Source organism: Arachis hypogaea, chromosome 13 (assembly GCF_003086295.3).
Source record: "Arachis hypogaea cultivar Tifrunner chromosome 13, arahy.Tifrunner.gnm2.J5K5, whole genome shotgun sequence".
NCBI classification, from domain to species: domain Eukaryota; kingdom Viridiplantae; phylum Streptophyta; class Magnoliopsida; order Fabales; family Fabaceae; genus Arachis; species Arachis hypogaea.
Window position 1 is genome coordinate 1927408 of NC_092048.1, and position 26399 is coordinate 1953806.

Consider the following 26399-nt stretch of genomic DNA (forward strand, 5'->3'; position numbering starts at 1 on the left):
TAGTTCGATAAGAATTAAGTTGACTAATAAAAAAGGGTTACTTGTGAAAATTTCTAACCAGCTGAGGGTTTTGACTATGGAAATATTAGTTGATAGTATAAAGGTTGTTTTTAGGTTATATTTATTGTTCCTTTTTATTTTTATCAAACATTAAATTATTTAATATTTTAAAAGATCAAAGATATTTTGCCAAATATTTTTGTGTTAGAAATTGATATGTTAAAAATAAAAATTAATAAGTGTTTGCCAACATTTTATATGAAATTTCTTAATTTTACATAGAAATGAAAGTGTTTGAATTTTTTCTTAGAATAAATGAAGCTAATAGCTTAATAATTGTTGTGTTCAGTAATAAAGATTTAGAATAATAAGTAGAGAATGGATATTATAATGTTTATCTTAATAATATTATTTTTTTAAATCTTATAAATGTATTAACCTACAACGTAATAAAATTATGTGTGAATTAAAATTATTAAAAATAAGATTAACATTTTCATTTTATGCAGGGAAAATGCAAGTTAGTTTGTTCCTTATATATTTTTTAAGTCAAAATATTTTTTTCATATAAAAAATATGAGCTAAACCATATTTATTATTATTTATAAAACTATTTTCGTTTGGTTAAAATTTGGTGAGAAAATATTAAAATAAGGATACTAGAGTAGGAAATATCTTTCTCCCAAAAGTTCATTAGCAACGAAAAAGGTAAAACCGAAGAAAACGCGAAACCTAACAGAAAGAAGAGAAGACCGTGGTCGTTGTCAACAGAAAGCAGAGAAAAGAGTTCTGAGTGAAGCATGAAAATGGCGGAACAAATCGAAGCAAAGGTCGCAGCAGCAGCACCACCACCACCAACAACCGAAGCTGCAGAGATTCCTTCTAGCTCCAATTCCAAGGGTCTTAACCCTACCAAGCTCGTTGTTCTCGCTGACCTCAACGATCCTCCTGAAGCTGCCGACGACGACGACCCCCTCCCTCTCCCCCTCCACCATAATCTCCCTCCTCCTCCACCGCCACCACCGCTGCCGCCACCTCCTATCACCAGGTTCCCTTTCTTATTCAATTTCTGCTACTTCAGTGTCATGTTTCTTGTGGCTTTCCCAGTCTACCGAACGAAACAGATAATCTTCGAATTCTTTGTAATTAATTTAAAACTAGCTGTTTTTTCGGAGTATGTAGGGTTTTCCGTTTTCTTCATTCCGTTGTAGCGTTGAGTTTGTTTGTTTCTGAGCTTGTAGTGTGGGGGAACCAGAGCTCTCAGTTATGACTTCTGAGTTATGAGTGCCACTTAGCAAGGTTGTCAAATTCGCAGGTTTATGTAAACTTGTGGAGCTCACCTAAACTCGACTCATAGACTCGCACGAGTTTAACTGTTATTCTTCTTAACAAAGAATATATATCATACATAAGCTATATATATATATATATATATATACACTCAAATCTAGACATTCAAAATTAACAATTTTAACCACAAAACACATAATAAACTAAAACAGTAATAGAAGTTATAATAAGTACTTTAGTAGATTCAAATCATCAATAATTATGCAATAAGTACTTATAATTAAGCATTATAGGACTCTAAGCCCCAACATAGAACACATACAAATACAATCAATGCATCACATAATAGATAACATAAATGGAAGAACACATCCTTTTTAGTAATGCTAAATGTGTTTCTGTCATATGTCGTGATTTTTTGTAATGAATCTCTAGGTTGGCAAATGATGAAAACAGCCAAGACAAGAGTTTGTTGTCCAAAGAAAATGATACAGTTGAAGGTGAAGGTAAAAAGTTGAACAAATTGGGGAAATCTCGCTCCAGGCTTAGCAAGACAGATTCTTCTCTTGACTGTGGAGCTGATGCAGATGGTGATCAACATGTTCAGGGGGCTAATTCCTCTCGGGAGGAAAAAGTTAGCAGCATGAAAACTGTGAGTTTGCTTTGGAATAGTCAAACATTATCACCTCTTCATGTAAATTATCCTGCTTCTAAAACCACAAATTGATTTTCATTTGCACGAGGAAAACACGTTTATATATTGGCTTTGTTAGTTACTTATCCTTGCTGCTGATAAGTTCTCTCTCTCTCTCTCTCTCTCTCTCTCTCTCTCTCTCTCTCTCTCTCTCTCTCTCTCTCTCTCTCTCTCTCGGAGTAAAGTCGAAGGCTGATACCCAAAACTGTAGTCTTCACATAGTAGCTTTAAATAGTAGCACTTTATTACTTTATTGATAAAAATGTTATGGTGTTTATTCTTATCGTTCTTGTTGATTTTGATTCATTACTTAGAAACCATACCATATTCACGCTTGTAGGGCTTGGTTCATGTTGCAAGAAAGATGCCCAAGAATGCTCATGCTCATTTTATTCTTGGCTTGATGTACCAAAGATTAAGCCAACCTCAAAAGGTAGTGCCTTAAGATTCATCCTTTATAATTTGACACAGTTTTTTCTCGTTGGGTTATTAAAATTTCTTCAGGCTATATTAGCTTATGAGAAGGCTGCTGAGATCTTACTCAAGCCTGAGGCTGAGATTGACAGGCCAGAGTTGCTTTCGTTAGTTCAGATTCATCATGCACAGGTAGAGTAATCTTAATTTGATAAATTAATGATTCGAATCTTCCTGTCCATTGACATGATTTATAATCCTTATAGTGCCTGATACTAGAAAGTTCATCAGAAAATAGTTCAGATAAAGAACTTGAACCTCATGAACTCGAAGAAGTTCTCTCTAAACTCAAAGAGTCAATGCAGTCAGATATCAGACAGGCAGCTTTATGGAATACACTAGGTTTTATTCTTCTTAGGAGTGGCCGTGTGCAGGTATGAATACCTTGGTTTCTATCTAAATGTTTTAATATTCTTTAGGCACACATGATATTTCAGTTTCATCTTCAGTACCTCTTAACCTGATACCACTAACTCTGCTCTATGCATAAACCAATGTGCTGGTGTAGAGTGCTATCACAGTTTTGTCATCATTGTTGGCCATTGCACCGGAGAACTATGATTGCTTGGGGAACCTTGGGATAGCTTATCTTCAAAGGTTAGTTTGAATGGTAATTAGCTCTTCTTCTTCAATCCTGAATCAATGTATTCTGATAGTGTCACTTTCCGAAAAAAGAAAAAAAAAAGAAGCTTTATTTACTCTTATATGTGGAGGGGCTGATTCTAGGTTTTAAACCTTATTTGTTACTTTTCGAAAAAAGAAAAAAGAAGCTTTTATTTACTCTTATATGCGGAGGGGCTTATTCTAGGTTTTAAACTTATTTGTTTTTGAATGAGTAGTTTTAAGTGAGAAAGTTTAGAAGAGGAAACTGCCACATCTTGACATCTATGCACTAGTGGCTGTTGCTTTCCTAATTGAGATCTTTTGTTGTGTTCTGGTGACACTCCAACATGCTTTTATCTTGAATATTGCATTGAATTATTTGGAAGTTAACAATACTTTTGTTACTTTAGTTGACAAATGGTTTACAAGTTTCTAATCCTTTCATATGTTATCTAAATACTGTCTATTTTGTTTTCCAGTGGGAATTTGGAATTATCTGCAAAATGTTTCCAGGAGCTCATCCTGAAGGATCAAAACCACCCTGCAGCTTTAGTAAATTATTCTTCCCTACTTTTGTGTAAACATGCTTCAGTCGTAGCAGGTAGTCTCTTTGTGCACTAATTTTTGTGGATTTTGCACTGTTTTGCCATTTATGATCAAGTGGTTGAAGAAATTTATTTCTTACGGTTATTAATCGCAAAAAACTTTGTAGGTGCTGGTGCCAGTGCTGCTGAAGATGCTTTGGCAGATCGTGCTATGGCTATTCATGTTGCTAAGGAATGCTTGTTATCTGCAATTAAAGTGGATGGCAAATCAGCCCATATATGGGCAAATCTTGCAACTGCATTTTCTCTGAGTGGTGATCATCGAACATCCAGCAAGTGCTTGGAGAAGGTGCTAATGGTTCCTTGCTACAGTCATATATAGAATATAGTTGAGTCTATTCATTGGTTTTCTGGTCCTTGTTCTTAGGCTCTTAGCTAGTCTGTTTTCTCATAAAATGTCTGTTCCAGTTTGGCTTGTGTCAATGTCAATTTCCGCCTTATTATGTTTTGATGATAAACTTTTTGGGAAATTTTGCTAATTTTTCCATCCTTTCGGTTGTCATTGCTTTGTAGGCAGCAAAACTGGAACCCAATTGCATGTCTACTCGATATGCTGTTGCTATCCATCGAATAAAGGATGCAGAAAGATCTCAAGATCCTAGTGAACTGCTTTCATGCGCTGGAAACGAGATGGCTTCTATAATAAGGGATGGTGATTCATCACTGGTTGAGCTTCCAATAGCATGGGCTGGGCTTGCCTTGGTTCACAAATCTCAGCATGAGATAGCAGCCTCGTATGATAGTGAACATCATGAGTTGATGGAAGTTGAAGAGCACACTGTTAGCAGTTTAAAGCAGGTAGTTTATTGCTTTATTTTATTTTCCGAATTCCATTTCCAGGATGAGGTGCAGTTGTCACACAGGAGATGATGTTTGCAAAGATTACTCAATATGTCATAATAATTCAATGTCTTTATATGTTTTGATGGATATAATATATTTTTCTTACATTATGTTGGGGTGTCATGCTTTTCCAACCAGGCTATAGCAGAAGATCCAGATGACCCTATGCAGTGGATTCAACTTGGCCTCCATAGTCTTTGCGCTCGGCAATTCAAAACATCACAGAAGTACCTCAAAGCTGCTGTTGCCTGTGACAAGGACTGCAGCTATGCTTGGTCTAACCTAGGTATTCTCTCTCTCTCTCTCACCAGAAATTTTCGCATCTAGATAGAATAGAATGACATACCAAAAAGTGACGCCAACGAATAAAAGGAAATAGAGGGAGCTCTTTATACCTTTTGGTGTAGCCAACCGTCTCTTTCCATCAAAGAACTATTACCCTTTTATCATTTGTTCTTATTGGTCAAACTTCCATGTATAGGTGTTTCCCTTCAACTATCAGATGAACCGTTACATGCCGAAGAAGTATATAAGAAAGCTTTGTCTTTAGCAACTACCGAACAAGCACATGCGATATTATCCAACTTGGGGATTCTCTACCGCTTTCAAAGACAATACCAACGAGCTAAGGCTATGTTTTCAAAGTCACTTGAACTTCAACCTGGATATGCCCCTGCATTCAACAACCTGGGTCTTGTGTTTGTAGCTGAGAGTCTTTTGGAAGAAGCCAAGTATTGTTTTGAAAAAGCCCTTCAATCAGACCCTTTGCTTGATGCAGCCAAGTCCAACTTGGTTAAGGTGATTTCCATGTCAAACTTGTGTAGAGACCTCTCTTCATGCCACGTTAAAGAATGATATGTACCATTTGAGGAAAAAAAAAAGAGCAATTGAGTATAGTGTGCTTCTTGCTCACCCCCAAGTATGTAATTATATATAGTCACTTAATTGAGTGCAATAATTGGCGCAAAGCAACTTAGGATGGTCAAAAAAGGGGAAAAGAAAGATACGAGAGAAAACATATCCATTTCTCATCATTATGAGCTCAAATGTTAAGCCTTGAGGAGAAATATTGAGTTTGTAATTGTATTATTTATAAATTGAATGGATCGTGAGCCTTCATGTAAATGGTAGAGTTAATATTTATCGAATGTTTTTAAAATTAGTAGTTAAGGAAAAGGGGGGGGGGTGTCAGGGGAGATTGTGTAAAATATTATTAATAAAATTTGAGTGTTTTGTTATTGTTTTATTTTTTAGGGTTATTTTTAATAGTTTACCAAAACGATATGAAAGATGCTTGTTTTTCCCTTTTTTTTTTTTGGGTAATTGAAAGATGCTGGTGGATAGTTAGGGTGATGTATAAAAGCTATGGATGTTGAATAAATGGGCCTGAAATATGAGACTTACAATGATAACCTTTTATGTCCAATTCTTGTTTCATCCTTCAAAGCTTCAACAAATTTGTTGGATTCCACGTGGAGATTGCTCAGATGCCTCAGCCTAATCTTGCTGACATGCCACCAAAACCAAAACCTGTGTTCCAAGTTTGAACCTTTGACACTTTAACGGCCCCACCATTACCAATTTACAACCATATAACTTCTAACCAATTTTTGAGGATGTTATGCAATTGCAAGCACAAGAATTGAAGAAGTTGTAACAATGGCAGCACTTACCACCATAATCTCTACCTCCTCCTCTTCTTCACTCTTAACAAAAACACAACATAGCCTCCTCAAACACAACAAAGACCACGATCATGTTCCTGTTCCTGTTCCATCATCATCTTTCATGGGCACCCCAACAACAATTTCCCTTAAGTCAACAAGACCAAGAACAGTGGGAATTGTTAGTGTTTCTTCTTTTAGAGTGAGCTGTTCAGCTGCTTCTTCTTCTTCCACTGTTGTTCCCTCTGCTCTTCTCTTTGACTGTGATGGAGTTCTTGTTGACACTGAGAAAGATGGCCACCGCATTTCTTTCAATGAAACCTTCCAAGAGGTACTTTATATTGCTTTGCACTACTTCACCTTTAACTTAGTTACTCTATCCATTTGCATTTTGTTAGCGAGCTAACAGGAATATTTTATGTAAACGTAGCATGGTTGTAAATATTTTTAAGAATGTGATTACTTCAACAAATAACAATGGTGCCTTATTGATTGGGAAATGCAGAAAGAGTTAGGTGTGACCTGGGATGTGGACTTGTATGGAGAACTGCTCAAAATTGGAGGTGGAAAAGAAAGGTACATATATATTTTTCTTTCCCCCCCAATTCAAAATTTTGTTGGAAAGCATGCCATTGTCATTGTTGAATTCCTTATTTGATTGAATATGGAACTATGCAACCGATGATGTAGCTTTCTTTTAATGTTAGGATGACAGCATACTTTAACAAGACAGGTTGGCCGGCGAATGCCCCGACAGGCGAAAAAGAAAGAAAAGATTTCATAGCTTCACTCCACAAGCGGAAGACGGAGCTATTCATGGCTCTCATTGAGAAAAAGCTGTTGCCTCTTCGTCCAGGTGTTGCAAAGTTGGTTACTATCTGTTCTTTTTATCTTATTTACCAAACCCTGGTTTCTGTTTTAGATATAAAAAGTTTAACAACTTCTCTTAGTCTCTACTAAACAGCTTAATTATCTGGTTAATTTGTTTCTTAGCCTGGTGTCTAGCTGGTTATAGGAGTTCATAGTTGTTGCTCCTATTCTGCATATAAAACTATATTATGAGACATGGTTTTCGATTTGTATGGTTTATTTATGGTGTTAGGATAAGCTTTTGAAAATTTAAAAGGAAAAAAAGGGGCATATCCAATACAAACCGTAAAATCTGAATCGAAAGAAAATATCTACTTGCTTCTAGTAAAACACAGAAAACAGATTTTTTCCCAGATTATGCTATATATATATAAGCCAACTCAAACTCAAGAAGTAATTGTATTTTTCTTTGAAATAATACCCATTATCAAGATACACTAAATATGTGTGCCTTTTCTTATTATATGTGTCTTCTTATCAAACATGTAGGCTTATTGATCAGGCTTTAAGCCAAGGAGTTAATGTAGCAGTGTGCAGCACTTCTAATGAGAAGGCGGTAAGCATAATCAGTTACACAATTCCTTAAATAGTTTTCTTTTGTCTCGATTGAACTATCGGAATCTGAGTTCATAAGATATAGATATATAGATTCAGTTCTCAATAGAAGTAACCTTATTGTTTTGTGATGACATTGCTGTATAATTGTAGCAATGCATCTAATTTGTGCTATACAATTGGATTTGAATTATGATGTATGTCATTTTCTTATGGTTCAATCTATACCTTTTGATTCCGTTAATGCATGATATACCAAGTTCAACATAGTAATCTCATCCAATAGACCTAAACTTTGAGTTGCTTTTAGGTCTCTGCAATAGTATCATTCTTGCTAGGGCCTGAGAGGGCAGAAAAGATAAAGATATTTGCTGGAGATGTTGTTCCCCGGAAAAAGCCAGATCCGGTAACACATTTTTATCCTTCTAATGTTAATTCGCTGGATTTCGATGTCATGGCAAAACTCGAGAAATTATGCATTCATTCATTGTAAGTGATTGAATGTACTACATGTCAAGATCTTATCAGCTAATTGCATTTCACTCTTCCTATAACAGGCAATCTATCTCTTAGCCGCTAGCACTCTCGGCGTTGAACCTTCAAGGTACCTCACAATGCATAGGCTATAAATTTAGGGTAAAATTGTTGCATATAAGATGTCATAACATTGTGATATTCTTGGCTAGGTTCTATACATCAGTTTGAACTGTTAGGAATATTTTGCAAATAGTCCCTCGATGTGTCATTTGTCTTTAGAGATCAACAAGCACTGAAGTGTGTCTTAAACTGCAACTTCAGCGCTTGTTGATCTCCTATGAAGATTTTTAGGATTCTATCATTACTCCTTTTAATAATTTGCAAATTGTCCTTCTTTGTCTTTCGATTTTCCGACACGTCACGTGTCTTACTCTCTTACACAACAACTTCGTTGCTTGTGATCACTCATTTGTTTTATTTTCATTGGTATCTCACATTTGAATATGAAATGCCCTTTTTTTCCACAGATGTGTTGTGGTTGAGGACAGTGCCATAGGCCTAGCAGCTGCAAAAGGAGCAGGGATGAAGTGTATAATAACAAAGAGCGGGTAAAATTTTCTCTAATGACAATGGAAAAAACTACTTTATGTTCTTCAAAATTTCTACTTGTTTGATAGAAATGTTGGATATCATGAAAGTTTCTATTTCAATGAGAGCATATACTAAAATGCATTTATTTCTTTATTCTACAACTTTCATATCCAATTGAATTTTTCTTTTATATGGTTGTTTAATTAGTTGATATGAAAAATAGTTATTTCTGTTAATAAAGTATTGTTTTAGTCCCTAACATTTGGATTAAGCCATAATTTCATCTCTAACATTACCTATTCTTATCTCAAGTGTCTTATTTCGTCCTATTTTAACTTCTGCCCAATTTTTTTTTCTTTCAAGAATACTCTTTAAATCGTAATATTGTTAGTGGTAATAGTGGTGGTTATAGTGATTTGAAAGTGAAAGTGGTAGAAGAATAAGAAAAACAAGATAATAATAGAGGAAAAATGGTATTTTGGGAAGAAGAAAGTTTTAATTTTAACCGAAGGACAAAAATGTAATGAAATAAAACGTTTGGGACAAAAATATTACATTTTAAACGTTAGGTACAAAACAAAGATTCAACTAAAACATTAAAGACTAAAATAGTACTTTACTCTATTTTTCTTTTTTGCTAATGTAATATTACATTTATATGATTGACTTTCTGTTTAAAACTTTTTAACACTAACAATGCTGCATTATCTTAGTTTTCCACTAACCCTCTCTCTCTAAATTGTAGCTATACAAAAGATGAAGATTTCTTAAATGCAGATGCTGTGTTTGACTTCATTGGTGATCCTCCTGAGGAGAGATTTGATTTAGCATTCTGTGGAAACCTCCTTGAGAAGCAGTATGTGAGCTAGCAAGCAAACAAACTATATATTTCAGTTCATGCTCTTAGGATTTTGTTCAACTCTACTTTGCTTATGTGTATCAGTGCCCAATTTCTTTTTTCTTTTTTTTTTTCATGTTTTCATTCCTACCTTTTCAAATCAATGATGAAAAGATCACCATTTGGTTGTATAAAGAAGCTTTAACCATAAGAGAAATGTTATTTTAACATCTAATTTCTTCTACTTAATGATTCATGTCTGTTTTGTTAACATTGATTGACATTCTTATTTCCACCCTTGGATTTGATTTGGTGTCCATAAACATGTTACTTTTTGCAAGTTCAAATATTGTAACTCTAACATCAAAGAAGATTCACTCTTGATAAGTTAAATATTATTCTCAAAAGAAATGATGTTATTTGATCCATATATTAGATTTTATTTAGCAAAGACAATTTATTATTAATGATAAAAGAAAATAAATAAAAAGTGTCAAAGAGTTTAGTTAACTTGTATTTTAAAGACACATAATAAGTTTATTACTAGTGAAAAATTTTAAATATTTTTATTTAATTAATATAAAACAAATGCATTGAAAACTTAATTTTTTTTTTTATAATTTTAACATGTGCCCTCTTACCCAAATCAATCTCTACAATTTTTAAAATCGCACTTCAAACTTTAAAATACGCAAAATAGTCCACAAAATTTGTTTTTGTTTGACAATCCAATCTTCTCCGTTATTCACTAACCATGAAACAGTGGAACAAAGAAAGGAAACAACCAAACCAACTTGGGTTGGTTGAATGGTCAGCTCACTCGTCCGCTTAAGTAAGTCTTGAGAATTCGAATTCCGCCTTGTACATGCAGCAACCCATTGGCTAGCGGCAAACCCTTAAATGGAGTTCAGATCAGCGATGAATTAATCCTTGACCTGTCAGGTTAAGAGATACCGTGGACGACAAAAAAAAAAAAAAAAGAAAGAAAACAACCTACACAAGTGTGTAAAAAGTAAAATTACAAGGGCCAATAAGAAGCTACTATTGGATAGTAATGATGAAATACATTTAAACTACATGTTTAATATATAATATATATTATAATTATTCATTTTAGTTGTGCACACTCATAAAGTACGAATTAAATATGTTCTAAACATATAAAAAAATTCTTCACATACTCATAAAATACAATTTTTTCCTTCTATTTTTGAGAAATTCAAATATAAGGATTTTTTTTAAAAAGGTTATATTTTACTTAGAATCTAAATATAAATTAATTTTGATTTTATATAAATTTTTCCAAACATACCTTCGAATCCATACCAAGAAAATTTTAAATTCCAAATAATAATAATAATAATAAGAATTTAATTTTAATGTATTAACAATGTAAATATTTTTATACCATCGTTTAATCACATTTATTTTTTTAAATAATTATTCATATAGTTAATATAAAAAATAAATTCTATAATAATGATTATAATAATAACAGGAAAAGAGTGGGAAAAAGTTTTTAAAAATAAATAAAATAATGAACCTAAAAAACAGCACTATTTGTTAGTAGTTGTTACCTTGTTACACTCAGAACTGAGAACAAAACACAGTGAACTGAAAAAGAGTGTTTGATTTCAAATCGATGAACGAAGAAGAGTGAAGAAAGAACGAAGCGAAGAAGATGAAACGTTTCTTCCAGGTTATCAACAAAGACTCCGATGGTTCATGCAAGAAGCCCAAAGAGGAAGGAAATTACGATAATGCCACTGACACTGACACTCAGAAGAAAAAGGAGCCATTGAAGTTCGTTACTTGGAACGCCAACAGCTTCTACCTCCGCGTCAAGAACAACTTCCCTGAGCTATGCAAATTCGTCACTTCCTTTGATCCTGACGTCATTGCAATTCAGGTCCCAAATACACTTTCAATTTTTGTTTTTCTTGTTGAATCTGTGTGGAGAGGATCATGGATTAGGTTATTGTGTTGATTTTTTAGCTCTTCATGAGAATGCCTATGACATGTTTGTTTTATTGTTTTTAAGAAAAATGCAGTTTTTATTTTTTCAATTGAAAGCTACATATAAAAGAAATTAGGGTGTATAGCTAAATCCTTAAAAATTGAAAGATACAATTTTTATTTATTATTAGTCTTTTTCTTTGAAGATAGAAAGTGTAGTTTCTGAGAAATGCTATATTATCAATGTTTTTTCCTCCTAACTCAAGCATATGAACCCTTGTCTTATAAATGACTTGTTTCTGTGGAAGGCAAATAATTGAAGGTGTTTCACATAAGCATGAAAGTGATTCTGCTTTAGTTGTAAATTGTCTCCATGACTTGTTCTGTTTTGTTGGGACTTGGGGAACATTCTTATGATTTTATAGTAAAATTGATGGTAAGAAATTAAGAATATTGAGTATTCTAACATCAGATTTTCGATAGGAAGTGCGGATGCCTGCTGCTGGATCTAAGGGCACACCCAAAAATCAGGGAGAACTTAAGGATGATACAACCGCGTCCAGGGAAGAGAAGGCGGTACTTTTCTGTCATGTTATTTTGAGTCTCAGTATGCATTAGATATCATGTATAACTTATGAGTTATGAGCCAATCCTTAGCACTATATATATTTGACCTGCTGGCTTACTCGAGTTATTCTTAGTAGAGCCACAAGTCTGAGGATTTGATAATAAAAATGATTATTCAAACAGGGTTTGACAATTTTTGTCTAGTGGAACTTTTTCATTATCTGAATGGGACTATAAGATTTTCATTTGTTATCTGACTTTGATAAAAAATGTTGCAGGCATTGATGCGTGCTCTTTCAGCTCCACCTTTTGGGAACTATCGTGTTTGGTGGTCTCTGGCAGATTCCAAGTATGCAGGGACAGCACTATTTGTGAAAAAATGCTTCAAACCAAAAAATGTCTTTTTCAATCTTGATAAAATAGGTATAATGACGTTAATTTTCTATCCTGCGTTGATTTGCTCATCCTTATGATCAATTTTCAAAGAATTACTTTACCATAATATTATTATTACTACCTTCTTTTCTGAACGAAACAGAAAGAAAGAAATGAATTGAGAATCTAGAATTCTACTAAGGGTGAAGTGGGTACGAGTACGAGTGCGGGAGGGGTTTGAAGATTTCAAGAATTACTGTTTAAAAAATTTTTCTTCCTCGGTTTCAAAATATAATTATCATGTCATTTTGAAATGCCTTTAATTGTTAGGAACTTGTCATATATCATTCAAACTTCCACTTTAGTGTTTTAATGAATTTTAGATGTTCTAAACGACAATTAGGATAGTGAGTTTTACTGGAACATATTTTCATTGCATTATATTCAATAAGTTTTCTTTAATGCTTATGGAAAACTTTTTTTGCTGCCAGCTTCAAAGCATGAACCAGATGGCAGAGTAATCTTGGTTGAATTCGAAACCCTTCGGTTGTTGAATACATATGTTCCAAATAATGGGTGGAAAGAGGAACCAAACTCATTTCAAAGGAGAAGAAAATGGGACAAAAGGATTCTAGAATTTGTTACACAAAATTCAGACAAGCCTTTGATATGGTGTGGGGATCTAAATGTGAGGTAGCTAATCTCCATTTTCCTTTTGTCTCTGGCAGTATGAGATTAATAAATTCCAATCTCTTTGTTTGGTGGCATACTTTTCATTCTTGTCATTGTAGCTATGAAACAAGTTCAGCTCTTTGTTAGAATCCATGCCATGAAGAAAGCTGAAATTCAAACAGTTTGAGAGGATAACTAATATTGATATTTTCTTTTCATTTGGTGCATCTATATGCATTATATGAACTTAATTCATTTAGGTTACACTTTTCCTGTGATTAACTTTTTAAATATTGTTTTCACGCAAAACAAAAAACACTTAAATATAGTTTTACCTAACCCCAAACATCTTCCTCCCTATATTCATCTTGCATATCCTGAATTCTAGTAACTCTTATCGATGAATAATTTGGCCATTTCTATTTTACTATCTTACACCAGAGAATTATTTTGAGTGTTGCATGTCGTTTTTCAAGGAGTTTGATATATCATCCATATTTTTAATAATTCATCTATACTTTCATACTTTCAAATGAAGAGATTATATGTAAACCTCTCATAAATTCATTGTTGGCAGCCATGAAGAGATTGATGTGAGTCATCCAGAGTTTTTCAGTGCAGCGAAACAAAACGGCTATGTTCCTCCAAATAAAGAGGTCTAATCACTTTACTCTGAAGTTCCCTTTAAGATTGACTAATCTCTTTCGACTTTGATAGATTTATCTCCTAAAATCTTGATACCTTAGTCTGGATTTAGGATGATTTATATTCTAAGTTACATTGCCCTCTCACACAATTCATATGGTATAGGCTTAATAGGTAAATAATGTATAAACTTTTGCCACATTTTCCTAAAGTTTAACTTAATTATGAAGAGTGGGTGTAAAAGATATTGAACCCGTCAAGGACCTGTTCATATAAGCTCTGGTACAGTGTTAAGCATAAGTTTCCTTGAAGCTTAAAGTTCGTTTTCCTTAAAGCGCCTCCCAAATAGTGCAGTATAGTTCTCCATATTTTATATCTGAATTAAAATCCTGATGATTTGGCTTTTATCTTTTATGCAGGATTGCGGGCAGCCTGGCTTTACTTTATCTGAAAGAAGACGATTTGGTAACATCTTAAAAGAGTGAGTGACTTCACTGTTCTTTTTCGTCGTTGTGTTCTTGTTTGCTATATCAGCATGGAAAATCCCATACCTCCCCTTGAACTTATTATCAACTTATCATTTGCTTATTGGATATTCTCAAGATTTGTTATATTTCATACCTGAATCAATCATAAGCTAGATTCTTAGGATCTAATTAGTAATATGGTTATTGTGCAGTTGTAAGAAATTTTCATAGTAGAATTGCTAATTTAAGATAGTAGATTTCAGACTCAGGATTGTTTTTTTTTTTAACCTGTGTTTTGGTCTCCTACAGTCTGTTAACCTATTATATCAATTCAATAACCAAGAGTTTTCATGCCTTCAGGGGACAGCTGGTAGATGCCTACAGATTTCTGCACAATGACAAGGACATGGAACGAGGTTTCTCATGGTCCGGAAACCCAATAGGAAAGTAAGAAATTGAATCTATCTTGAGCTATATATCATTGCCGTTGATTCTCAGCATTATTGCTAGTTAAATGTGATGTTGAGCCAGTGCACTTGAGTAATGTGAAGCACACTTTAGCTTTGGCCTGTTAGTCCTTATGATTGTTTCTCTTTGAAGGTATCGTGGAAAACGGATGCGAATAGACTATTTCCTAGTTTCAGAAAAACTCAAAGACAGGATCGTTGCATGCGAAATGCATGGACATGGAATAGAGTTACAAGGTAAGCTTTTCATTCATGGAATTGACACTCCTTTTTGGCTCCATATTTGTCTAAACATTCCTCTTCATTCATGAAGGGAAATATGATTTATATTGTTAAGGATATGTAATTATACTTAACTTTTGTTTCAAGGGCTAGATTATAAAATTTTATTTAGTATAAGGATATGATTACAAATTTATGAACTATAATGGCCTAATTGAAAATTGAGTGTCACTGCACCTTACAAGTTTTACTTTTACTACTTTTCATCTATACCTGACATTACTTTTTTTATCTCTGCAGGCTTTTATGGAAGTGATCACTGCCCTGTTACACTGGAGCTCTCTCCAAGTTCCAACTCTCAAAATGAGAATCCAGAATGACAATTTCTTTGCTTCTTATTTAACAAAACCACTGCCTTCTTTCTTTCTTCACTCCATATTCAAATATTGAATATTTTGTTAATTAGGAAGTCATTGTAAACTTTGTGTCTATTCATGGAAATGCTTAATGTTATGGTATTGATTAGGTGCTTTATTAAGCTTTATCATGGTCTATTTGTTGATAACTACCCACATTAAGTGAAACAAACTTCTAAGTTCTAACAATGCTATTGCCACAAATGGCATTCACTTTATTAAGTAATTGGGGTCATCAATTTGGCCTTCTATATCAATTAATTTATTCGGTATGTGATGGTAGGCTACAAGTACATGTGCTAAACGAATTTTCTTATGTACTAATCACTTTTCATTAGATGCTTTTATATTTCCTTGTACTTTTTATGAATCATAATACCATATATATAGTGTAATTACATAGTTTAGTTTATTTGTCAGAGTAAATTTTATCTACAAACGGAGAGAACATTTATGTTAAATTGAAGAAAATTTAACAAAAACATTTATGTTGGGGTTGAAAAACATATTAGTAGAAGCATTGGAGGAAGACAAACACTAGCATCAAAGACATATGGACAAAGACTAGAGGATATATACAAGTTCTAAATTATATGATATGTTGTTTAGAGCTTCCAAAATCCATAAGAGGAGAGCACTTCTACTTATGATGATTTGGGTTCTTAAGAAAAGTTTGTTCTCTTGGTTCTTGAAAGTTCACTCATTTTTTAAATTAGTCTTCAAATAATTTTTTTAGTTATATTAGTCCTTGAAATATAAAATGTAAGTTAAAGTGATCATTCTGTTAGTTAGATGATGACATGTCACGTTAAGTGCCATGTAGCATGATGACGTAGTAGATTAATGCCACGTATTACAAGATGATTGGTTGACGTGTCAGGTCAGTAACACCTAGCACGCTATGTGTCAGTGTGTCACTTGATATGTAAAAAAGTTATTTATAATCAAAATAATCTCTGAAAGTCCATACGTAAATCATTTTCATCCCTAAAATTTTAAAAATTAATCAAATTAGTTCTTATATAAATTTCTTTTATTTTTCTTCATAATATTAAATTTAAAATTTTTTTTATAATACTAATTTTAATATTATTTTTTGACCTTAATAAACAAAATTTTATTTACATAAAATAATAAAAATAATTAAATTATTATAAAGTTATTTTGTCATTTGTATTTTAAAATTTACATTTTCAAATTGTAATTTTTACAGTGAAATTTTTTTATTTAAACGAGTTTATCAAAATATTGTTGATTATATATTTAAAAATTTAATATTTTAAATCTCACTAAATAATATAGTAGTTATTTTAAAATTTAAATATTTTAAATTTTTTAAAATTATAATTTTTATTATTATTTAATTTATATGGTAGAACTCAATAATTGAAAAACCGATTTGTAGAATTACTTGTTGAATCTTAATATTTTAATATAATTTTTTTTTTAAATAACTACTATATTTATTTAGTGAGATCTAAAAGATTAAAACATTTACAATAATTACTATATTTATTCAGTGAAATCCATAATATTAAAACTTTTACTCTTTTAGTATATAACTAGTATATAACTAGTTTTAATATCACTAAATACTTATTTTAAATGTTTTAATCTTTTAGATTTCACTAAATAAATATAGTAGTTATTTTAAAAAAAATATATTAAAATATTAAGATTCAACAAGTGATCTCACAAATCGATTTTTCAATTATTGAGTTCTACCATATAAATTAAACAATAATAAAAATTATAATTTTAAAAAATTTAAAAGATTTGAATTTTAAAATAACTACTATATTATTTAGTGAGATTTAAAATATTAAATTTTTAAATGTATAATCAACAATAATTTGATAAACTCATTTAAATAATAAAATGTCACTATAAAAAAATTACAATTTAAAAATATAAAACTTTAAAATACAAATGACAAAATAACTTTATAATAATTTAATTATTTTTATTATTTTATGTAAAGAAAATTTTGTTTATTAAGATTTAAAAAATATTAATTAAAATTAGTATTATTAAAATATATTTTAAATTTAATATTATGAAGAAAAAATAAAAAAAAATTATATAAGGACTAATTTGATTAATTTTTAAAATGTTAGAGATGAAAATTGCTTACGTTTAGACTTTTAGGGACTATTTTGATTATAAATAGCTTTTTTACATGTCAAGTAACACGTGGCGTACTAGGTGTCACTGACCTGATACGTCAACCAATCATCTTGTGACACGTGGTATTAACCTACCACGTCATCATGTCATGTGGTACTAACGTGACACATCATCATCTAACTAACGGAGTGATCAATTTGACTTACGTTTTATCTTTCAAAAATTAATATGACTAAAAAAATTATTTGAGAACTAATTTTAAAAATTAAGTGATCTTTCATGAATGAATTTGACTATTAACCCGAATAACATTATGCGAAAATTATATGGAAGTACATATATACATATTTTACAAAAATTAGTAAAAAAATATAATTAGTTTAAAAACGGAAGATTTTACTAAATTTATAAAAAATAGATATAATAACTTATTTTATTTTCTTCTTTATAAAATGAATAATTTTCACTATTTATAAAAAAATAAAATGTACCTTAATATTATTTAAATACACTAATTTTTCATCAATGCACAAATGAAGGTTTTTTTTATGGGAGTAAAAGTAGTGATATACTTTAACATTGTAATTTTTAGTATTTTTTAAAATTGTGAAAAGTACACAAATTAAATAGTCCAATTTATATCTCAAATTTTTTAATTTTTTTTTAACACAAATCAAATAGTCTAATTTTTATACCTTTACAAATCAGACTGTTCAATTTTTATTTCTCTAATTAAACAGTTACACATTTAAGAATAATATCCCAACAATCCACACTCCAATATCTAAAACAAAAAATTCCATGAATGAATGGTGAATTGGTGATGTCACTGTTATGTACCATAAAATATAATTGGATTCGATCGTATAAAAAAGATTAAAAAAAAAAAAAGAAAAAACAGAATTGGATTCGATTTCCATGTCACAGCCTTCTCAACTGAACTATACTAGTTAATGGCTTAAACTAATGCCAGCAAATTAAAATGAAATCACTCAAATCAGTGAAAGTCAAGCACCTTGGGGGAAAAAAGTCCAAAAGTTAAATAAAGAAAAATACAGCTTAGATGTATAATTTAAAAGATGTTAATCATATAAGTTAAAAGCAATCAGAAAGGAACCAAGAATCAATAATTACATTTTTATCTACCAAATACCTTACAAATACTTAGTCCATGTATAAAAAAAAAAAAAGCTATTTTAAGAAAGTTATTGTTTTTGGGTGATTTTAGATGTATAAGTTAAGAGGTTAGAGTTACTAAACAAAGTTGTTTTCAAGCAAAAATCTAAAAAAAAAAAATACTGTTTTTAACAATCTAAAAACCACATATTAAATTAAAATTACTTTTCAGCTAAATTATCTAAATATAAATTTATTTTTAAATAAGCGATTATATAAAAAGTTTTATATAAATAAGTGATTATTGAAATGAATATAATTTTTTGACTTACCGAACATACCCTTGGAAAGAGAAAGGAGAAACTAAAAAGCTTTGGACAGAAAAATGTTATTAGTTTTTACTTGTTTTTGGATTATATAATATAATAAACATTTTCTAGGATCTCTTTAAAGAAATTAGAAGATATATTTTGAATGTGCCTAAAAATCCAGAGTTGCACTTAGGCTTTATTTGCAAGTGTAATTTCTTGTCCCTACAATTTTTTTTTTTTTCTGATTTATGATTTATCTTCTCAATGAAGATGAACATTGATTAGGTATGAGATGTAATTATAATATGTTATTTACTTATTTTACTTAATTTTTTTAACACTCAAGGAGACTCAAACCCAAAAAAAAAACAACTAAACAGAAATAATTTTAGAGTACGTTACACTCGTAAAATCAGCAGGAAATAGAAAAAAAAAAAATTTCTCTAACATGCAATTTCCTGCAACTTATCTTCACATATAAGCATTTCAACATTCTTGTATAATATAAAAATTAGTTTGTTAATTTTTTAACCTAATATATCAGCACTTTTTATTCTTGATATTGAGTTAATAGTGGTATTTTTTAAAATTATAGACTATTAATTTTTAATGTAAAATTATTTAAGTTGGAGTACATAAATTAAGCCTTCTAATTTTTAGAAGGTATAGAAATTAGATGCTTCCATTTCTGTTTTTAAAAAAAATAAAAAAATAAATCAAACCTTTAATTTTAATTTTTTTATAAATTTAAAAAATACTAAAAATTACAATATCAGAAAAAAAATTATAAAATTATTAAAATTTATTTTTCTTTTATTATTATTTAATTTTTAACTCAATTTTGTAGTTTAATAATTTAATTATATATTTTATTTTATATTTTTAAATATTAATAATTAATAGATAAATAAAAATAATAAATTTTAATAATTTTTTAATATTTTTCATGTTGGAATATATCACATAATTTTATTTCTATAAGAAAAAAAAATTAGCCAATATATAGCAGCTTTTTTTTTAATTTATCCAGTTTCTTGATATTGTAACCCCAAGAAGTGAGCAGCAGAATTCAGTTATTTGATGCAGAGTGGGGGCCCCCCTTCTCTCAAACACTGCCTCATGGAAGGGTCAGCATGCCCCCACCCCCCCCAATACCCCCATTAACTGCTTATCATATTATGACACGTGTCAGATCCTTTAAGCATAAACAGAGCCAGTGACATGTCATCCATTGGTGGGGTCCTCTTTCACTCTTCTCCCCAACCCAAGTCCTAAGCTTATGCTGACCAAAGTAGGATCTGATTAGTAGAAAATAATAGATAATTTACTAATTCGCTTAAATAAGTGTTTAGAATTTTAAATTCAGTTTTATGTATAGAATAATTTATTAGTTAATAAAAATATTTTAAATAAAATTCTAAATTACAATAGATTAGGATTTTACTTGTTAGATTAAGAAATATTGTGAAAAAAAATTAAAATAAAAAATTAGTAAAAATAAAAAAATTAATTATTATTATTAAATTAAAATATAATGTAAATTACAACACTATTGATTATTAAATATTTTTTTCGTGAATGATATGTATTTTTCATATTATTTATATATAATAAAATAAGTCTTAATTAACTATTTTTATATAAAATACAATAATAAAAAATACACAATAAAAATATATGAATAAATATATAATAATTAATTTTTTTGCATATACATAATATTTTTATTTTTTATAATTTGATAGTAGTTATAAATCATCAATCCTGAATGACATCAAATTAAAAGTCATATAACAAAATGTTTGATAGAGCAATCTAATTATTAACTTGTTCTATTTTAGTTAGTAGAAAGTTTATAATGATAGTTTTTTGATAATGCAAATGAGATGAGCTGATTAATAGGTGGGTTTGACATATTTTTTCGAATTTTTTCTTTGTTTGAATATTTTTAAGTCATTTATATTTTGTAAACCAAAAAATTTTCATGTGGTTATACTTTTATTTATAATTTGACAATATTTTTAGAAGTATGTAATTTTTATGTTTATTGAAGATATTTTTAATATTTTATTTTACTAATATAAACATTAAATTTAAAAATAAAATAAATCAACAATATTTTTAGAAAAAATAATAGCAATAATGACCCACCTAAATTATGGTCATAATCAAATAGTAATTTGATTTACAAGTGACTCAATTTACTTTGTTTACGATAAAAACAAATTGCTAAATTGAATTAAAAAATGATCTTTTAGATATTAAATTATTATTTTAAGAGCTGTGGCGATCAAATTTAAAAATTAAAGTGAGTTTTTACTCCGTAAAAAAATGATATATCTACATATAATATTTGATAGGGTTAAATACTTTTTTTTGTTCCTAAGGTCTTGTGCTAAAATTAAATTTTTTTTTTTCTTATTAAAATCACCATCAACATTACAAAACGTTAAAAAATCGTCCTTTTGTCCAGAAACAACATTTTTTAGACGATTTCACCCTTTCATAAAAATTAAAAAAAAAAAAGAAAAAGACAGATAGGTCCCTGACTTTTTAAATTTTTGACAAATACATCCCTGACAAAATTTAAATACAAAAAAGTCCCTGACTTTAACAAACGGAAGATACTTTAATCCTTCCGTCTATTTGCCTCTCATACACCAAACGGAACTGGCTGACGTGGATGAAACGGTATCCAGGTGTCCGTTACGGTACCACGCTGGAAGGGGAATAAAGTTCGAAGGACAAATAAGTCATTGACGTCATTTTGCAAATAAAGTTCGAAGGACAAATAGGTCATTGAGAATTTAGTTCATTATGCTTCTATTTCTAAGGAATATACTAAACTAGAAATAGAGTAAATTGCTAAGACTTTCAAGTTCTAAATCTAACTTTAACTCAATCTTTCACTTTCTATTTTCTCCAATCCTTTGAAACACCGGTAAAGCTACTCTCGTCATGCCTTCGCCAAATAAGTGGTATCTCATTTGCAAAGACATACAAAACATGTAAAGAAAACACAAATAGGGTGCAATTACAGCACGTAGAACGAATAGCAAATAAGTATGGATAATCATTTAGGCAAACGCAAGTAATGCACACTCAAAACAAAATATACAAATGCATATGATGTATGCATACCCTATGACTGATGAGTCTCATCTGTTAGTTACATAGCCAAACCCGACATGTCCGGTAGGTAGCCCTGAACAGTTCCTCCGTGCGCGCATCCCCAAGAGTCTATGCATATAATCACAATCATTCATTCATTCATCATCTCATTGGGAGAATTTTTGAGAAATTAAAGTGTCCAGCCATATCTTGCGACATAGAGCAACAGAGTATCGAGTCTTAATTTGGAACAAGTGGTGGCAAGCCACTGCGTCTACCCATGAAAACTCGTATCTTAGATAATAGAAGTGCAATAAGCCATATAATTCATTCAAGTTCAATCAGTCATTATCAATACAACCTTCATTTATTTCATATTCAACAATTTCGCACTTCTCAAATATAAACATCACTTCATAGCCTCTCTTCACTACCAAGTTAATTCCTTCTTTAGGTTCACCCATCTTCCTATAGTTAAAAACTAAGTATCGGACCTTAGAAGGTAGTTATATAGATTAAGAAAGTTAGAGGATTGGTTAAACCTTCTAAAATATCATTTTTAGCCAAAACATGGGTTCTGCGTACACATGTCATATTTCGCATATGCAGAGGTGTGAATTTGTCCATCTCGCATACGCGAGCCCCTTAGACAGGGAAGCCTTCGTGCGTTGCGTGGTACTGCCTGCATACGCGAGTCTGTAAATCTTCCCATTCTGCGCAGGACGTCTAGGCAGAGCCCAGGATCTACGTCGTGTGTGTGTTCGTGTACGCATGCCCAACAAAAGTTGCAAAAAGCTGTTAAGTCTGCAGAAATTAATTTTGCACACCAAACTTCAGGCGCGCATAACTTTTTTGTTAAAAATTTTTTGGTCCGTTTTTTGAACGGCATAAACTTCAGGGACCAAATTTTTATTTGAAATAAGTTTGACAAAATTTGAGGGCCCAAAAGCTAAGTTATAACCCATCAAAATTGGTCAAAAATCAAATTTTTTACCAAAAATACCAAACCTCTATTCTTACCAAAACCTCCATTCAAAACCAATGTTTGACATCCCAAAACAACACCAATTGAGTCCAACACAATTCTATATCTATTCTATCTCTTTCACAATATACTAATTAGTCAATTATATTCATTTTCATCTCAAACAATCTAAAATCAAGATAACATAACTCATTATTCATTAAACTATCATCATCATAACTCATTGTTATCATCAAACATAAAAATCATCATTGTTCAACACATTCTCATAATCAACTTCAATATTTTCACCAAAGTCACTAAACTTTAACAAGTTCCCATAGTTCAACTTATCCTACGGTCAACTGGCCTAAGTTTTCACGTAACATTACACATTATCTACGAGAAACCAAAACTATGCCTTGGCCGATTCCTCCCTAATGCTCGGAATGTCTCAAATTCCACTGTTCCACAAGTTTTCACTTCTCCGCGACCACACCAAATTGGATCCCTAGCCTCCAAGGTTCAATTTAATAAGCTCAACCACCAATTGGACTTCAAATTAATACCATATTTACTCTAATTCACATAACATCATAAAAATCAATACAAGAGATTACTAATCGATAATTAAGAGGGTTTGAGGATTCGTGCCTTATCCATGATTCAATTTGACACAACCCAACAATTTCTTCAAACTAATTCAACCTTAGAACATTGAAACAACAAAATTCTCAATACCCATTAACTAAAATTTCGAAATTTAAAGGGAGAAGTGACTGGGTGAGAAGTAACTAATTTCTTACTATTTCGTTTAGATGGTTTCGAAGAGTTCAACGTGATGGTCGCGTGGCCATAAACGGTGCGCCGATCAGAGTTTGAAATTGAAAGATATGGGAGTTTGAATTTGGAACAAGGGTTAGGGCTCCTTCTTGCTTCCCCTTCCTCAATTCTCAGCGGGATTCCCTTTGAATTTGGGAAGAAGAAGCCGAGTTTTCTCTTTTATATGGTGGGCCTTAGGCCTGGTCCGACCGGTCTAGCCTGTTAGCTCATTTTTAAGTCAAAATCTTTAAAATTAATGTTAAAGTTTATATTTTTAATTATTTTTACTTTTTTGGATTAATAAATTTTAATTTTCTAATTTCTTTGATTAATAATTGATTTATTAGCTAATTATTCATTAATTATGCAGAATTTACACATAAAATCAGTTTAATAATAATAAAAATGCATCATTTAATTATAAATAATACATAAAATTTTGATGAATGATACAAAAATTTTGAAAGACCACAAGTCTATAAACGTTGACTCAATCAACCATTAAAATACAATCAAATGTGTTTTAAATTCAAAAAATATATCAATTTATTGTAAATGACATAGGAATGACTAAACCTCTTATATATTAGTTCAGTACTACATTATTCAACGATAATAAAAACACATAATATAGTTATAAACGATACATAACTTTTTTTAAAAATGACACAATAAATCTTTAAGGAATCACAAGTCTAAAATCTTAACTCACATAACCAATAAAATAGATCCAAATGTGTTATGTATTAAAAAAATCAATTTATTGTAAATGACACATTAATAGCTAGACTTCTTATATTGGAGTTCAAAACCACTCAATCAGTTTAATAATAATAAAACACATCATTTAGTTAGCAATGACACATGAATTTTTGGTGAATAACACAACAAATCTTTAAAAGACTATAAATTAAAGAAATTTTCTGATAACTTTTAATTGAGTAAGAAATTGCATATGCCACGTTAAAAAATTTGTTGTGTCATGATTAAAAATTTTCGATGTTATTGATTACACCTCTTATATATAAGTTCAATAATAAGAAAAACACATCACTTAGTTAATAATAATACATGAATTTTTGGCGAATGATTAAGAAGTCTTTAAAGAAACAAAAATTAAGTATTTTTCTAATAATTTCTATTTGGTTAAAAAATTTTATGTGTCATGACTAAAAAATTTTGAGACCATTTTATTTTTGATAATTTTTAATTAATTAAAAAATTTCTTATATCAAAATTAAAAAAAAAATTGTGTCATGATAAAAAAATTTTAGCATTATTTTCTGATAAATTTTGTACAATTCAATTTTTTTTTATTTTTTTTCCTTTTTTTTTCATCATATTTTTTATTCTTTTATTTTTTATTTATCTTCTCATAATTTTTTTTGTTTTATTATTTTAAAAAATAAGATAAAAAAATAAAAAATACCGTAAGAATATCAAAATAAAAATAAAAAAATAAAAAAATAAATAATATTAATAGAAGAACGATGAAAAGAGAAAATAATATAATTTATAAATAATTTTTATTAAATTTGGACTAATTTAATTAAAGTTGGTCGATAAAAATGCAGAACAGGCAATTCAGTAATTTACCACTATACCATTCAATGAGATCTCAATTTTATATTCATTTGCGAGTAAACAATAAATCAATTTTATGTGTTGACGCTTCATATATTTAAATATCTAGTAGTATAACATAGCACTTTATATATATATATATATATATATATATATATATATATATATATATATATATATACTTAAAAGATTATGATCTTATAACCATAATATTAAGTAAAGGTAACACGTCAAATTAGTTTGAAGTTGGCATTGAATTAGGGGAAATAAACATTCAATAAGATAAGATAACCAAAATATCAAATAAATATAAAAACAATGAAGCAGACAAATTTGTTGCTATTCCAATAATACTACTACTAGCATAGTATAAAACTATAAATATATATGTGGATATAAATATAGATAAACATAAAAGAACAAAGGAGGTGCAAGCGGCAGAAAAAGGGCATATATGTTAAAGTTATTATTTTATTTATGAGCATATATATTTTCACGTCTCTAAAAATTTTTGTATCTAATATTATTTTTAAAAAAATTATTATATTAAAATTTTTATTTTATTTAAATATATTATTTTTATTTAAAAAATAAATTTCTAAAAGTATAATAAATAAATAAATATTTTTTATTTTTATAAATTTAGCAATTTTAATATAATAAAATTTTTTTAATGACAAAAATATCTGATCCGAAATATTTTAGGAATCTATTTGATATATATTTTTTATTTATTTATTTATTTATTATTATCCACCCCACACATACGTATGCACAATAAGTGAAGACACACATCCATGCTTTGCTGTTACATAAAAGTCGTTGACTGGAGTAATAAAATTGATTAGTAGCTTGTAATAATCTTACATTTTTATCGGAATTTAAATATTTTAGTAGTAATTAATAAGAATAGGTAAAGACATGCTATAATCTAGGAGAGTCTCATTTTGATCTTAGAGAGAATATTATTTGAAAAAAAGTAAATAACTAAATCCAAAAAGAGATAAGTTTCTTTTGCTAATAAAATAAAGCAAAGAAACATTAAACACCATTATTAGAAAAACAGCTGAGTA

The 26399-nt window shown here is 30.0% G+C and overlaps 3 protein-coding genes across 3 annotated transcripts; all 3 read left to right on the forward strand.

Annotated features, from left to right (window-relative positions):
* Positions 1-631: 631 nt before the first annotated feature.
* Positions 632-5634, forward strand: LOC112736341 (uncharacterized). Its single transcript, XM_025785741.3, has 11 exons — positions 632-1048; positions 1726-1942; positions 2325-2417; positions 2489-2590; positions 2665-2832; positions 2967-3055; positions 3541-3662; positions 3774-3955; positions 4180-4464; positions 4648-4795; positions 4991-5634. The coding sequence occupies exons 1-11, from the start codon at positions 801-803 to the stop codon at positions 5362-5364; spliced, it is 2028 nt and encodes a 675-aa protein (XP_025641526.1). The 5' UTR covers positions 632-800; the 3' UTR covers positions 5365-5634.
* Positions 5635-5689: 55 nt separating this feature from the next.
* Positions 5690-9775, forward strand: LOC112736342 (CBBY-like protein). Its single transcript, XM_025785743.2, has 8 exons — positions 5690-6504; positions 6679-6749; positions 6881-7039; positions 7533-7599; positions 7909-8004; positions 8156-8202; positions 8603-8683; positions 9412-9775. The coding sequence occupies exons 1-8, from the start codon at positions 6169-6171 to the stop codon at positions 9533-9535; spliced, it is 981 nt and encodes a 326-aa protein (XP_025641528.1). The 5' UTR covers positions 5690-6168; the 3' UTR covers positions 9536-9775.
* Positions 9776-11064: 1289 nt separating this feature from the next.
* On the forward strand, positions 11065-15563 carry LOC112736343 (DNA-(apurinic or apyrimidinic site) endonuclease). Its single transcript, XM_025785745.2, has 9 exons — positions 11065-11413; positions 11944-12036; positions 12306-12450; positions 12894-13095; positions 13652-13730; positions 14139-14200; positions 14547-14633; positions 14787-14890; positions 15176-15563. The coding sequence occupies exons 1-9, from the start codon at positions 11186-11188 to the stop codon at positions 15253-15255; spliced, it is 1080 nt and encodes a 359-aa protein (XP_025641530.1). The 5' UTR covers positions 11065-11185; the 3' UTR covers positions 15256-15563.
* Positions 15564-26399: the final 10836 nt, after the last annotated feature.

What these genes read in the sequence shown, in the direction of transcription:
- LOC112736343 (XM_025785745.2), top strand. Translation starts at nt 11,186, where the DNA reads ATGAAACGTTTCTTCCAGGTTATCAACAAAGACTCCGATGGTTCATGC. An exon ending in ATGTTCCTCCAAATAAAGAG is followed by an intron (nt 13,731 to 14,138) that starts GTCTAATCACTT and finishes TCTTTTATGCAG; the next exon opens with GATTGCGGGCAGCCTGGCTT. An exon ending in TCCGGAAACCCAATAGGAAA is followed by an intron (nt 14,634 to 14,786) that starts GTAAGAAATTGA and finishes TTCTCTTTGAAG; the next exon opens with GTATCGTGGAAAACGGATGC.
- LOC112736341 (XM_025785741.3), top strand. Translation starts at nt 801, where the DNA reads ATGAAAATGGCGGAACAAATCGAAGCAAAGGTCGCAGCAGCAGCACCA. An exon ending in ACATGCTTCAGTCGTAGCAG is followed by an intron (nt 3,663 to 3,773) that starts GTAGTCTCTTTG and finishes AAAACTTTGTAG; the next exon opens with GTGCTGGTGCCAGTGCTGCT. An exon ending in CTGTTAGCAGTTTAAAGCAG is followed by an intron (nt 4,465 to 4,647) that starts GTAGTTTATTGC and finishes TTTTCCAACCAG; the next exon opens with GCTATAGCAGAAGATCCAGA.
- LOC112736342 (XM_025785743.2), top strand. Translation starts at nt 6,169, where the DNA reads ATGGCAGCACTTACCACCATAATCTCTACCTCCTCCTCTTCTTCACTC. An exon ending in ATTGGAGGTGGAAAAGAAAG is followed by an intron (nt 6,750 to 6,880) that starts GTACATATATAT and finishes TTTTAATGTTAG; the next exon opens with GATGACAGCATACTTTAACA. An exon ending in TGTATAATAACAAAGAGCGG is followed by an intron (nt 8,684 to 9,411) that starts GTAAAATTTTCT and finishes TCTAAATTGTAG; the next exon opens with CTATACAAAAGATGAAGATT.